General features: G+C 41.8%; 1 protein-coding gene across 2 annotated transcripts; it reads right to left on the bottom strand.

Moving 5' to 3' along the window:
* LOC109903472 (transmembrane protein 106B) lies at positions 1 to 12,101 on the bottom strand. Of its 2 annotated transcripts, none has more exons than XM_020500213.2 (8): positions 11,969 to 12,101; positions 7,805 to 7,996; positions 5,204 to 5,267; positions 4,901 to 5,060; positions 4,465 to 4,605; positions 3,139 to 3,188; positions 2,483 to 2,536; positions 1 to 2,171 (listed from the first exon to the last, which is right to left on the bottom strand). In XM_020500213.2, exons 2-8 carry the CDS (start codon positions 7,986 to 7,988, stop codon positions 2,030 to 2,032), a joined length of 795 nt encoding a protein of 264 aa, XP_020355802.1. In that variant the 5' UTR covers positions 7,989 to 7,996; positions 11,969 to 12,101; the 3' UTR covers positions 1 to 2,029. The 2 variants fall into 2 exon arrangements, with proteins under 2 accessions (XP_020355802.1, XP_031644646.1); XM_031788786.1 differs by lacking the exon at positions 11,969 to 12,101 and adding an exon at positions 10,868 to 11,923.
* Between the last annotated feature and the right edge of the window lie 3,778 nt (positions 12,102 to 15,879).

Raw genomic sequence — 15,879 nt, 5'->3', positions numbered from 1 at the left:
TGATGTCGAAAACTTTATTCACGCTTTCAGAAAGGGTAACCACGCAATTAAACTAGGTAGGACAAATCGTGATCACCCATTTTGAATGTATCATGATGAAAAGCAAATAATAAAAACATCAACTACATTAAAAAATTGCTTGCATTTACATTGTCAAATATCATGAATCAAAATAAATGTCAGTACCCCACAGCAGAAGTAGACATTAGGAAAGAACAACCTAATCAGATAAACCACTTTTCTAGTTGATGTGTCAGTAGTACTGCAAGTCTTCACTCAATCCTAACATTCATTCAAAAGCTGATCCACTCTTCCATACAAGATTAATTAATTAGGAACAAACGACTGTACACATGTTAAATGTTGTGCTCTACGATAACCCAGAAACTGCAAATTAGATAACGGCAAACTACTAAGTATGATAATTCATAAAGAAATTCATGGTATATTTCTATAACAGAGGGTCATTTCTATTTGAGTTGTACATTTCAAAAAGGTTTTCCGCAATGTGGGTAGGAATCATATTACAAACGTGGTATTAAATCTAGGTAGTTCTAAACTCTCCAACTGAGTTTGATATGCAGGGAAGTCATTTATCAAAAATGTACAAAGTCCCTTGCAGGTTATCCTCTTCACGCGTGTAAAAACTAAGTTGGTCAAATTCAAGTCAGCAGTAGGTTGGTATCACAAAACATTATGCGAGTCCCTCGTAGGCACGAACTCAGAAGGAAGAGGTCAATTACTGATAATGAATCACTATCAATCAATCTTGTTATTGTACCAATTGGGAACAGAGTGGTGGAATGAACTTTTAACATCTTCATTTCTTTAAATGACTCCATTTTAGGGACATAAGCCTTTTAATTCAATCAATGGATCACACATTAACACAGTTGGATCACCCAACAGAGGGTAATATTATTAAACAACTGGTCCAAATCAAGATTGTACAGAGAGCCCTCTAGAGGAGAGCCCGGTCATTACAAGATTATACATATGAGAAATGCCACATTCTGACTTCACCCCAAACAGCACCCTGTCCCCTATACCAGGGGTATTCAACTCTCTCTACGAGGTCCGGAGCCTGCTACTTTTCTGTTCTACCTGATAATTCAATTGCACACACCTGGTGTTCCAGGTCTAAAATCAGTCCCAGATTAGAAGGGAACCATGAACAAAGCACAGTGGAACTGGCTTCGAGGTCCAGAGTTTAGTTTGAGAAACCTATAAAGCGCACTACCTTTGGCTAGAGGCCTAGTAGTGTGTTCTATAGTCATAGGTGTCATTTCAGACTTGGCTCACTGTGCCTCTGACTTTTCAGCAGAATTAAATAATACACTAGATTCACCTGTCATAATAATACACATTATTAATGTGTTACGTGAGGTCCGACTTTGAGAAGAGTTGACTGGTCCCAGATCTGTTGGTTCAACTCCTTCGACTATCATAGAGATACAGATTTGAGACCAGCTTACTGAGAGAAGTCTGAGGTCATCCTCATCCATAGTTTGAGGATTATTAGTTCAGACATCTACAGTTCAAGTGGTTTGGAGGAGTGTGGAGTGGCTTTGTAACATTTTCCATGAACAATGAGAAGTTGAATGTTAAATGCATTAATAAAGTGCATAATGGTTTGGTACTGAAACAGTATGGTACTTAGTGTTTAGACATTAAAAACTAATATTTTTGTCAGTAGACACATCCCCCCCCCCACCGCACAACTGGCATATACTCCCAACACAATGGTGAGCGAACACAGAATTACATGACATCTACAGTGGGGTCTTCATCGGTAGAGGGGTGGTGGAGGGAAAAACACAGTGATCCATCTATGGCTGTGGTGGCCAACTCTCCTCCTGGAGAACTACTGGGTGCAAACACGTATCCCTGCTCGAACATACCACCTTCAATTGACCAGCTGTGTTAGAGAAGGGCTGGAGCACAAGCCTAAACAACCAGTAGTTCTGCAAGATTGCTGATGTTAGACTAGCTTCCAAGGAACTTCTCCAGGTCAGGTAGGGCAAGGGGGTTACTCTGGGGGTATTGGGGCATTAGACACCTTGGGCTGCGCCCCCCTCAGAGTGGTGGTGTTACCTCCACAGTCTACATACTGGTACATCTCCTGTGTGACCTGCTCCATGTGGCCAAAGTACATCGTCGTCACAGTCACCCTGAAAACAACAAGAGGATTTCATTTAATTCAAATTGCTTTTTTTGTACCCTTTAGGACAACAACAAGCAGGGATGTGATCACATCCAGTCAATATAGAAAAATACAAAAGAGGATATTGGTTGGATATGGGATTAGGTCAATTTCCATTCTGTATGAATAGAGGACGGTATCAGAAAAGTTCCTTATTAATAAAGGGAGGTCATTAACCACACAGAACAAGGTTGACTAACTGTTCCGAGTACATTAATACGTATGACATGGGAGCCAGGCTTCGTGGTCCTGTGAGAATGATAAAAGGGAGGTACTTACTGCATCATGACAACGATGTTGTGCACCTTTATGGTCTGCAGGCTGCAGTAATCACTAGGACACAGAGGAACAGACACTTCAGTCAGTTTCATGTGATGAGCAAAATGTTACATTTTTCCACCAGCCGGCTTTTACTCTGTCGAACCGTCTGGTTTCAATGGGTTCCAGAAATGGACTTGAATGGAGCCTATGGCAAGAGCGGGAAAAGGTCCCGCTGGATTTTCATTGGCTGATGTCTCAGTCCATCACCATCTAGCGTAACCCTTGAACCTCCCCTCCATGTTGTGGATTTTAAAGCAGGAGCAGCACAAGTGATAGGCTAAACAATGAACGAAGGGAGTTGGGGAAATCAGAAAGTATGCATCTAAGAATTTTTTTTCACATATAAAGTTTATATGCCCAAATTCATCTAATCCAGCTATGGCAGGCTGTCCCTTTCCCGCCTCAACTACAACATGCCCCTTTCAAGTCTGACTTTGTTCCACACCGTCTTCAGGCTCTATATGAGCCTGGGGACAAGGTTAAGCAAAAACTAAAAGCAGGCTGCAATCTGTACTCATATAGGATTTATTGAAACAAAGTCTCGACCATGAGGTCTTTATCAGGTTCCGTGTTCTCAAAAAGCTATGTGCTGTGCTGGGGTGTGCTGTACTTACTACATGTAGCTCATATCATCTGCTAGAATGGTGGGAACCATGTAGTCAACCTGGGAACAACACACAGGGTTATGATCAAAAAGGTGACTAGGAGGAAGTATTTGAAGTGCCAAAATACATAAATGTGACAAGTTGAGCAACTTAGGACCAGGAATAGGGGTCTGAGTCCACTAAAAACAGCTATGGTTTGTTGGCTCTTGAATTTAGTGAAACAGGACTTTCTGCTGCATGTCCAATAATGATGACAGAGTTGTTACCACAACTTTTACATTGTTGCTAGTGTGCCGATAACGCCCTGTTGCCATGCTATTACAGAGTTGTTACCACAACTTTTACATTGTTGCTAGTGTGCCGATAACGCCCTGTTGCCATGCTATTACAGAGTTGTTACCACAACTTTTACATTGTTGCTAGTGCGCCGATAACGCCCTGTTGCCATGCTATTACAGAGTTGTTACCACAACTTTTACATTGTTGCTAGTGCGCCGATAACGCCCTGTTGCCATGCTATTACAGAGTTGTTACCACAACTTTTACATTGTTGCTAGTGTGCCGATAACGCCCTGTTGCCATGCTATTACAGAGTTGTTACCACAACTTTTACATTGTTGCTAGTGTGCCGATAACGCCCTGTTGCCATGCTATTACAGAGTTGTTACCACAACTTTTACATTGTTGCTAGTGCGCCGATAACGCCCTGTTGCCATGCTATTACAGAGTTTTTACCACAACTTTTACATTGTTGCTAGTGTGCCGATAACGCCCTGTTGCCATGCTATTAGAGTTGTTACCACAACTTTTACATTGTTGCTAGTTCGCCGATAACGCCCTGTTGCCATGCTATTACAGAGTTGTTACCACAACTTTTACATTGTTGCTAGTGTGCCGATAACGCCCTGTTGCCATGCTATTACAGAGTTGTTACCACAACTTTTACATTGTTGCTAGTGCGCCGATAACGCCCTGTTGCCATGCTATTACAGAGTTGTTACCACAACTTTTACATTGTTGCTAGTGTGCCGATAACGCCCTGTTGCCATGCTATTACAGAGTTTTTACCACAACTTTTACATTGTTGCTAGTGTGCCGATGACGCCCTGTTGCCATGCTATTAGAGTTGTTACCACAACTTTTACATTGTTGCTAGTTCGCCGATAACGCCCTGTTGCCATGCTATTACAGAGTTGTTACCACAACTTTTACATTGTTGCTAGTGTGCCGATAACGCCCTGTTGTCATGCTATTACAGAGTTGTTACCACAACTTTTACATTGTTGCTAGTGTGCCGATAACGCCCTGTTGCCATGCTATTACAGAGTTGTGTACCTGCTCCATGCCCAGAGGACTGATAGCAGTGATGTTATTGATGCGGGACTTCCCAATCACTGTCTTGGAGAACTGGACCTGGGCTGTGACGTTGGACACCTCTACACTGTAGTAGTTGTTATTGGTGATGTTCAGAGTGTTCTGGAAGGAAGAAGAAAGAATACCTTATAATTTTACCCTCAGAGCAACACACACACTGAGCAGTTTGAAGCCAGAGTTAGCCAGTGCGGCAAACCAGGAACAGTTTAGGAGTTAATACAAAATTACAGGGGATGGCAGAATACCTAGAGTCCTGCAACATTTGTGACCAAACTCATTTGCCCAAACATGGCCAACTTTAGGATAGTACAGGTTGATAAGGAGAAGCAGGTTGATAAGGTTACTGTCCACAATGTGACCCAAATCATCATGTGGTTAGACCAGAGGAGAGGCTCACTGTCACGTTGAGATAGACAATCCTCTTGTCCTCGTCATAGGTGACGAAGATCGACTTGACGCCCACGTAGGAGACGTCTATGGTACGAGGGAACAGGAAGAAGACAGCCAGACTGGACAGCAGCAGACACACAAACACCGAGGACATCACATACAGCTTTCTGTGGAGAGGCAGGAGAACAAAAGGCAGGGTCAGAAGTTAAATAGCAGTTTGACAATGGCAGGGTACGACGAACATTATAACAAGAAAGGAACAGCTGCGTTTAGCCTAGAGATATCAACCCAACCACGACGTTCCACTTACGTTCTCCTGGGCCTGAGTCTCTGGTCACTGTATGGGATCAATGCTACAAGCTGGTTCTCTTGGCCTGCATAATGCAAGGAAACATTTACAACACTTAGGCTAATCATCGGACACAACTACAGCACAACAGCAACACTAGGGATGTAACAATTCACTGATAAACCATTGAACCAGGGACCGATGCCTAAGATACGAGTGCATCGGTTCGCAGGACCCTAAACTGATCCAAATGTGGCGTGAATCAGTCAGAAAATCGTTTAAAATGTTATGAGTAAAAAACTGTGAACCGGCAATTCATAACATATTATTTCCCTATACGAAAATACCTACATCTTTTGTGACCGAATTGATGCGGCCTCTCCTTCAGTAGCTATTTAAATAAGCATGTCAGTCATTGACCTCCAAGTCAGATAACTGTACAGAGCTCAGCTGCTCGCACCAACGAGAGCCTCTAATATCTGCGCAGCACCTTCAGCATTCAAATTATTGTAAAATGGCTTTGGCAATGTAAAATCATAGGCTTTATTAGTTGGGTGACTTTTTCGATTGCCAGGTTCACCATAAAATTGTTTTGCTTTTAACAGTCAGTGCATTTGGTCATTTTTACATGAAGTTGTAATTTCATAACATTTTTGTGAGCTGTACTGTAGGCCTATAGTCAGAGCGGGAGAAGAGCAGCTCTCCTCTGTAAAGTTCTAATGAAATCTGAAGCTGTGCTATATTCATTCATAGCAAGAACCTGACTGATAAATCATTTCACTGATATTATTGGCAAATAAGGCTATTTTACAGGAATAGCAGGAAAACCTCAGAGCTAGCCTGGTTCCAAATATGCATGTGCTTCAGGGAGGAGAACAGAGCTGTGAAGTAGCACAGTCAAGTTATTTGTCAGGCAGACATGAAGGCGTGACTTCCCAGCTGCATTGTTTTCCCTGTAAAACCCAGGGGTTATTAATAATTGTGCATGTTTGTGTTCATGTTGTGCCAGAATCTGTGTGTGTGTTTTGGTCTGTGTTTCATCATGTGGTGTTCCTAGGTGTTGGTTGATTTTTCTCCTATGCTATTGGCACCTGTGTCGCCTTGGGAGGGAAAATAAAATCTCAAATAGTTTATTATCCATAAGATTGGTTTCATTAAATTGTGAAATAATTTATGACTGTTGTGAATATAGGTATATAATGATTCTTGGCATTATGACAGTCAAAGGGAGAGGGAGTACAAGTTCCAACAGCCTTACTGCCCTGACAGTTTCTCCCTAGGCTACAAAACACCACGCGGTACCCATAGTTGTCACACAAAACAGTGTATTTGAACTTTGGAACAAGATATTCATACACTTGTTTGAGGATATTACGGCATGTCACATCACACCCACCAGTGGAGACAGCCTGTTCTAGCAGTTGGTTTGAACCACCAACTGATAGACTATAAACTTAGGGCTTGACCGATATGTAGTTTCACCGATATCATCGGTTGATATTGGCCTTTTACTGAAAGATAGATATATCGGCCCGAAAATTGCACCGATATATAGGATGACAAAGGGAATATCATGCTTATCAGAATATGCTTATCAGAATACTTGCAGCCCATCTAATGATCTCATTATTGTCACAATGTCACAAATTAACATTTGGAGCACAATGGCAAGTTATGAGAACTTAGTGTGGGAAAATGTCACTTTTTCCTCACTGTAAAAACAGTAGGCTATAATCGGCAGATATATATTGATATCGGGACGTTTTGTCCTACCAAAAACATCGTAGCTAGTCATAGATAAGTTCTACACATAAATATAAACATATTACTTTCTCAACACATTTTTGAACTGATAAAATGACAAGTTAATCAGTCGATGGGGATTTCAGATACAAAGTGGGGGACAAAAGGCCTAAACGCTCAGTCTGCCCTATGGCTCTGCTCAACTGCCTGCACACCATATAACTCATTCTCTGACACACACACACACACACACACACACACACACACACACACCTCAGAGAAGTAATCTCAGACAGATCCAGCTCAAGGAGGTCCAACTTGATCAGGATCAGATTTTAATTTTACTGAATCGATTCATTCCACGTATCAAACCGAATCGCTTCAGACTAAAAGTGTCATTCCTGTATTGTGACAGAGCTAATGTATTTATCTAGATACTTATTGAGTCGTGCTTGAAAGAAGAGATTCACATGTTCTAGGCAATACGGTACAACATTATCCCTCAGAGGGGAAATTCACCAGGCTCCGGGAATACAAAATCATGAACCACAAACAACACAGCTTGATTACAGTGAGTTTACAGGCAAAGCATGAGTCATTCATATGCCAAATTCAGTCATTGGTTCCCTCAAGCTCACAGAGCGATTCAGTTACACTATCCATTATCCAGAGAGCACCTTTGTGGTTTTATCACACACATCATCAACTGCAGTCTGACTGTGACACTGAACAGAACAAAACTCTTACCCAGTCATATTCATTAAAATGGTATAGCATCTTAAATCCTGTTTACCTCCAGGTATCCGGTCTGTACCCTGACAGCTGGGACATGTGACGCTGTCCCCGCCAGTGAACTCTACATAGGTGTGTGTTGCTCACCTCTAGGTATCCTCCCAGTGCCCTGGCAGCTGGGACATGTGACGCTGTCGCGGCCTGTGAACTCTACGTAGGGGAACTGGGACACATCCTCTCTCTTCCCATCATCCTCCTGGGTGGTGGTCAGGCTGTCCTGGGAGTCTTCATGGCATGCCTGCTTGGGCAGGAGGGAGAGGGCTTTCCCCATGGTGACAGCTGGAGGGTCAGAGGTTACCGGTTGGCGTTTGTTTGTCATGTTTGAGGCAAACACACACAAAAAAAAAAAGAAAAGTCCTCTCACTGTCAACAGTGGTATTTTCAGAAAACTTAACATGTAAATATTTGTATAAACATAACAAAATTCAACAACGGAGACCAACTGAACAAGTTCCACAGATATGTGACCAACAGAAATGGAATAATGTGCCCCTGATCAAAGGGGGAGTAAAAATAAAAAGTAAGTCAGTATCTGGTGTGGCCACCAGCTGCATTAAGTACTGCAGTGCATCTCCTCCTCATGGACTGCACCAGATTTGCCAGTTCTTGCTGTGAGATGTTACCCCACTCTTCTACCAAGGCACCTGCAAGTTCCCAGACATTTCGGGGGGGGGGGGGGGGGGGCTAACCCTCACCCTCCGATCCAACAGGTCCCAGATGTGGTCAATGAGATTGAGATCCGGGCCCGTTGCTGGACATGGCAGAACACTGACATTCCTGACTTGCAGGTAATCACGCACAGAACGAGCAGTATGGCTGGTGGCATTGTCATGCTGGAGGGTCAAGTCAGGATGAGCCTGCAGGAAGGATACCACACACGGGAGGATGTCCTCCTCCCTGTAACGCACAGCATTGAGATGGCCTGCAATGACAACAAGCTCAGTCCGATGATGCTGTGACACACCGCCACAGACGATGACGGACACTCCACCTCGATCCCGCTCCAGAGTAAAGGCCTCGGTGTAACGCTCATTTCTTCGATGATAAACGTTAATCTGACCATCACACCTGGTGAGACAAAACCGCAACTCGTTAGTGAAGAGCACTTTTTGCCAGTCCTATCTGATCCAGCGACGGTTGGATTGTGCCGGTGATGTCTGGTGAGGACATGCCTTAACAGACCTACAAGCCCTCAGTCCAGCCTCTCTCAACCTATTCCGGACAGTCTGAGCACTGATGGAGGGATTGTGCGTTCCTGGTGTAACTCAGGCAGTTGTTGCCATCCTGTACCTGTCCCACAGGTGTGATGTTTGGATGTACCGATCCTGTGCAGGTGTTGTTACACATGGTCTGCCACTGCGAGGCAGCCCAGCTGTCCGTCCTGTCTCAGGCGTTTCACAGTACAGCCGTTGCAATTTATTGCCCTGGCCACATCTGCAGTCCTCATGCCTCCTTGCAGCATGCCTAAGGCACATTCAGACAGATGAGCAGGGACCCTGGGTCTCTTTTGGTGTTTTTCCAGAGTCAGTAGAAAGGCCTTTTTAGTGTCCTAATTTTTCATAACTGTGACTTGAATTGCCTACCTTCTGTAAGCTATTAGTGTCTTAACGACCATTCCACAGTTGCATGTTCATTAATTGTTTATGGTTATTTGAACAAGCATGGGAAACCGTGTTTAAACCCTTTACAATTAAGATCTGTGAAGTTATTGGATTTTTACGAATGATCTTTGAAACAGGGTCCTGAAAAGGGGACGTTTCTTTTTTTGCTGCGTTTATATACACACATACAGTTGAAGTCGGAAGTTTACATACACCTTAGCCAAATACATTTAAACTCAGTATCACAATTCCTGACATTTAATCCTAGTAAAAAAATCCCTGTTTTAGGTCAGTTAGGTCACCACAAATTCCCTGTTTTAGGTCACCACTTTATTTTAAGAATGTGAAATACCAGAATAATAGTAGAGAGCGATTTATTTATTTGATATATTTCTTTCATCAAATTCCACTGGGTCAGAAGTTTACATACTAATTGAGTGTATTTGGTAGCATTGCCTTTAAAAGTGGTTTAACTTGGGTCAAATGTTTTGGGTAGCCTTCCACAAGCTTCCCACAATAAGTTGGGTGAATTTTGGCCCATTCCACCTGACAGAGCTGGTGTAACTCAGTCAGGCACAGGCTTTTTCAGTTCTGCCCACAAATGTTCTAAAGGATTGAGGTCAGTGCTTTGTTATGGCAACTCCAATACCTTGACTTTATTGTCCTTAAGCCATTTTGCCACAACTTTGCTTGGGGGTCATTGTCCATTTGCAACCAAGCTTTAACTTTCTGGCTGATGTCTTGAGGTGTTGCTTCAATATATCCACATAATTTTCCTTCCATCCATTTTGTGACGTACCGCCTGCAGTCCCTCCTGCAGCAATGCACCCCCACAACATGATGCTGCCACCCCTGTGCTTCACGGTTGGGATGGAATTCTTCAGCTTGCAAGCCTCCCCCTTTTTCCTCCAACCATAACGATGGTCATTATGGCCAAACAGTTCTATTTTTGTTCCATCAGACCAGAGGACTATTGTTTGTACCGATGAACATGGTACCTTCAGGCATTTGGAAATTGCTCCCAAGGATGAACCAGACTTGTGAAGGTGTGCAATTTTTTTCTGAGGTCTTGGCTGATTTCTTTTGATTTTCCCATGATGTCAAGCAAAAGGCACTGAATTTGAAGGTAGGCCTTGAAATACATCCATAGGTACACCTCCAATTGACTCAAATGATCTAAATTAGCCTCTCAGAAGCTTCTAAAGCCATGACATCATTTTCTGGAATTTACCTAGCTGTTTAAAGGCACAGTCTGTTTAAAGGCACAACTTAGTGTATGTAAACTTCTGACCCACTGGAATTGTGATACAGTGAATTATAAGTGAAATAATCTGTCTGTAAACAATTGTTGGAATAATGATTGTGTCATGCACAATGTAGATGTCCTAAACGACTTGCCAAAACTATAGTTTAACAAGAAATTTGTGGAGTGGTTGAAAAACGAGTTTTAATGACTCCAACATAAGTGTATGTAAACGTCCAACTTCAACTGTACATACACATACCGAAATGCCACGATAATAAAAGCATTTTAAAACATATACTTTACCTTTGTTTTCTTTAAGAGTACCTTGTTGGGAAAGTCCCACAATAAATGTTTTCAAAAGTGTTCGTTAACTAAGTGACGGCCTTCATCCCTATATGTTGTCTTACTGGATGCGTATTAGAACAGGGCTAGATAAAAGAAAGCCTTTACTGTACAGCCAGCAGTAGCTCTCCAGGAGGAGGTTTTAGCCAACCAATGCTGTGCTCGTAGCTAACTGCTACACAGCAATCGGCATTTGACAAACTGAGACAGAAATAGAAGTTAGTTAGCTATCTAGACATTGATTGGGTAACATTGGCTGGCTGGCTTCTTCAAATCAACAAGAAATCGCCAAATAACAAGGTCTATAGCTAGCTACAGGTTCTATAGCTAGATAAGCTAGCTAACATGATTTGGTTAACAAACGGGCAAGTTAATCTTTGTTTAATTCACTGGTCCACTCATCGTGCCAATTATGCTAACTAGCTAGTTATATGGCATTGCCATTAATTAAAATTACTCATCAGTTAGCAAGAATGTCAGTTGACTGTCGACTGGTTTGTAAACTAAGTTAGCTAGTAAATGAACTATCATAACAAACTGGCTAACTAGCTAGCAAAAAAGGAAGCAAAGGGATAACGTTAGGAGGCTAGCCAACGATAGCAGCTGTTAACGGGTGGGTATAATGTGTGGAACGTTCCAACAGGAATCTGTTCCAAAAACTTGGTAAAGTACAAGGTTGCCAGCAAACAACGCATAACGTTATATAAAGTAGCATGCTCAATTCGCCTAGCTAACTAGCTGCCGAATAGGCATCAACGTAGCTTATTCTTAATGTTTGTCCATAGGCTACCAAAGTAATGACAGACATTTTTTCTGAATAAACGTGGTGAGTGAAAAACGTAATGAAAAAGCCCACTTCCTACCCGGTATCTTATTCTGCCGCTATACAACCTTGTTATTTAATTTTTGGAACAGATTCCTGTTGGAACGTCCAACCCGCTGCTAGCTAGCATCAGCAAAGCAGGTCAGTCTTGTTTGCTATATGCGCTGGAATAAAATATATTTAACAGCATACTAACTATTTATTCTACGGTGAAGTGAAATTATTATTGTCCGTCTTACCAGAAAACGAGTTGTTTTTCCTAGCAATCCTTTCAGGTCATGCAGTTCTTGTTGTCAACCAACCTGACATGCGCAGTACGTTTCAGATGATGACGTCTTTGTCAGCTGATGAGTAGTCAGAAAATAAATAAAAGTTTTAGTCACCCCGGACAACGTGATATAGCTAGAAGGGATCCCGTTTTTGTCAAGTTAATGCGTTGTAGCTAACCCTAACCAGCAACGTTAATTATCCTAACCTGCTACGAAAAGTCAAATCTGACGTTATTTGACAAGAGCTGGATCCCTTCTAGCCATGACCCGGTCAACGCCTACAAACAAACCACACAAATCCATAACTTCGCGTTGCAAAGTAGTTATTTTTTAACCGCTAATGTGACATGTCGATTGGTCCTCGCACGAAATTAAAAAATATATGAAGTAGAAGAAAGTACTTCTAAATGTCCTTGTTACGTTTTGAGGTAATAATGTTAAAAAGCAGTACTATGCTATTTCAGGCATTCCTATGACTAATACATGGCCTCCAAAATCAGCTAATTATTTTCAATTGTCGCTACAATTGTAGATCTACTGATTTGAAATGTTCATAACCAGGCAAAACGTCAGTATAGAGGCAAAGTGGAATCGCAATTCATAGGCTCAGACACCAGACATATATGGCAGGGTCTACAGACCACGGACTACAAAGGGAATACCAGCCACCTCTCGGACACTGACGTCTTGCTTGTTAACCCTTGCAAGGCTGCTGGCCCTGACGGCTGGATGTAGTGTTTACGGACATATTCACTCCCCCTATCCCATTTCATTGTCCCCCATGCTTCAAGATGTCCACCATTGTTCCTGTACCCAAGAAAGCAAAGGTAACTGAACTACATGACCATCAACCCTGTACCACTCACTTCTGTCATCATGAATTGCTTTGAAAGAATAGTCAAGGATCATATCACCTCCACCTTACCTGCCACCCTAGACCCACTTCAATATGCTTACCGCCCCAATAGATCCACAGACTATGCAATCGCCATCGAACTGCACACTGCCCTAGCTCATCTGGACAAGAGGAATACCTATGTAAGAATGCTGTTCATTGACTATAGCACAGCATTCAACACCATAGTGCCCTCCAAGCTCATCATTAAGCTTGAGGCTTTTACCGATGCACAATTGAGAGCATCCTGTCAGGCTGTATCACCGCCTAGTACTGCAACTGCACACCCGCAACCGCAGGACTCTCCAGAGGGTGGTGCGGTTTGCTCAATGCATCACCGGGGGCAAACTACCTGCCCTCCAGGACACCTACAGCAGCCGATGTCACAGGAAGGCTAAAAAGATCATCAAGGACAACAACCGCCCGAGCCACTGCCTGTTCAGCCCGCTATCATCCAGATGGTGAGGTCAGCCGAGGGACTGAAAAACAGCTTCTCTTCCAATAGCCATCACTAGCACATTAGCGGCTGCTGCACTGCCTTGCAAAAGTATTCATCCCCCTTGCCGTTTTTCCTATTTTGTTGCATTACAACCTGTAATATAAATAGATTTTTATTTGGATTTCATGTAATGGACAGACACAAAATAGTCCAAATTGGTGAAGTGAAATGAAAAAAATAACTTGTTTAAAAAAATTCTAAACGGAAAACAGCTGCGTGCATATGTATTCACTCCCTTTGCTATGAAGCCCCTAAATATGATCTGGTGCAACCAATTACCTTCAGAAGTCACATAATTAGTTAGATTGCACACAGGTGGACTTTATTTAAGTGTCACATGATCTCTCACATGATCTCAGTATATATACACCTGTTCTGAAAGGCCCAGAGTCTGCAACACTACTAAGCAAGGGGCACCATCAAGCAAGTGGCACCATGAAGACCAAGGAGCTCTCCAAACAGTTCATGGACAAAGTTGTGGAGAAGTATAGATCAGGGTTGGGTTATAAAAAAGAACCCACCAAAACTCACGGATCAGGCAAGGAGGGCATTAATCAGAGAGGCAACAAAGAGACCAAAGATAACCCAGCAGTACACTCCACGGAGCTGGTCTTTATGGAAGAGTGGCCAGAAAAAAGCCATTGCTTAAAGAAAAATTAACAAACGACTTTGGTGTTCGCCAAAAACCATGTGGGAGACTCCCCAAACATATGGAAGTAGGTACTCTGGTCAGATGAGACTAACATTGAGCTTTTTGGCCAAGGAAAACGCTATCTCTGGCGCAAACCCAACACCTCTCATCACCCCGAGAACACCATCCCCACCGTGAAGCATGGTGGTGGCAGCATCATGCTGTGGGGATGTTTTTCATCGGCAGGGACTGGTCAGAATTGAAGGAATGATGGATGGCGCTAAATACAAGGATATTCTTTAGGGAATCTTGTTTAAGTCTTCCAGAGTTTTGAGACTGAGACGGAGGTTCACCTTCCACCAGGAAACATTTAAATGTCTTGGAATGGCCTAAGACCCCAATCCAATTGAGAATCTGTGGAATTACTTAAAGATTGCTGTACACCAGTGGAACCCATCCAATTTGAAGGAGCTGGAGCAGTTTTTCCTTGAAGAATGGGCAAAAATCCCATTGGCTAGATGTGCCAAGCTTTCAGAGACATACCCCAGAGACTTGCAGCTGTACTTGCTGCAAAAGGTGGCTCTACAAAGTACTGACTTTGAGGCGGTGAATAGTCATGCACGCTCAAGTAATTTTTTTTGTCTTATTTCTAGTTTGTTTCACAATAAAAAATATTTTTCATCTTCGAAGTGGTAGGCATGTTGTGTAAATTTTATGATACAACCCCCCCCAAAATATATTTCAATTCCAGGTTGTAAGGCAACAAAATAGGAAAATTGCAAACAGGGGTGAATACCTTTGCAAGCCATTGTATATACATAGACTTGGAATCACTGGTCCCTTTAATAATAGAACACTAGTCACTTTAATAATGTTTAAATGTTTTGGATTAATTATCTCATATGTATATACTGTATTCTATCATATCCTAATGTATCTTAGTCTGTGCCGTTCTGACATTGCTCGCCCAAATATTTATATATTCTTAATTCCTTTACTTTCTTTTTTATGTGAATTAATATGTATTTGTTTATATTTTATATTTACCAAAATAAATGATCTAATGACTCTGCCTCCTCGCTGAAAATCTGCAGAGTTGGGAAGATTGTATCCCCCATATATATATAACATTCTACTGGTTGCAAGAATTTTGTTTGGTCATTTAAATTGAAAAATTCTAAGCTTTGAATCCGGACCCATTTTGCGTGTCAATTGATAAACCATGTGCCATGGATTCGGTACATAGAAAATCTCTTCCCAACTATTTGGCTATTTATATACCACAGCTGTCAATTTTTTGGTTTTAAATGTAACTGGTATATATTTTTATTTATCACAATTTTCTTTAACCAATTTGGGTTTTTAATGCAGGGCCAACAGACAAGTTGGTACTTTTCCTCCCTTCCATTTTTGTCGTAATGTTGCAATTAGTTGGTAGTAATTTTGGGTAGAGCAGATATTTACATACGTCTGTGTTAGCTGCATGTGTAATATGACGCCACCAGTCCTATTTATTATTTAATTGACAAGAATTATACCTCTTTTAAAAATGTCAAAAAATAAATAATAAATTAGTATGTTTGAGTTTAACCACAATATTTGTTGAATTTTGTTGTTATTTGTTCTGTCTTTTCAGGTGGATTAAACAGAAAATCGAACCAATTTTCTATGGCTTGTTAAAAAATAACGATATTTTGGAGATGATTTAAAGGGAAAAAGGCCATTCTTGAACATGTGGTGAGACATTCTTACTGATTTACTACAAAACCATTTCGGATTTAAGTATAACTGATGCCTTTAGTGAGAGGGCTAATGCTTTAATATTTAATCATTTCTGTCCATCCGAATTCATATTC

The sequence above is a fragment of the Oncorhynchus kisutch genome, linkage group LG14, assembly GCF_002021735.2.
Source record: "Oncorhynchus kisutch isolate 150728-3 linkage group LG14, Okis_V2, whole genome shotgun sequence".
NCBI classification, from domain to species: Eukaryota; Metazoa; Chordata; class Actinopteri; order Salmoniformes; family Salmonidae; genus Oncorhynchus; species Oncorhynchus kisutch.
The sequence above is the reverse complement of the archived record's forward strand: the minus strand, read 5'-3'. Positions and strand labels throughout refer to the sequence as shown.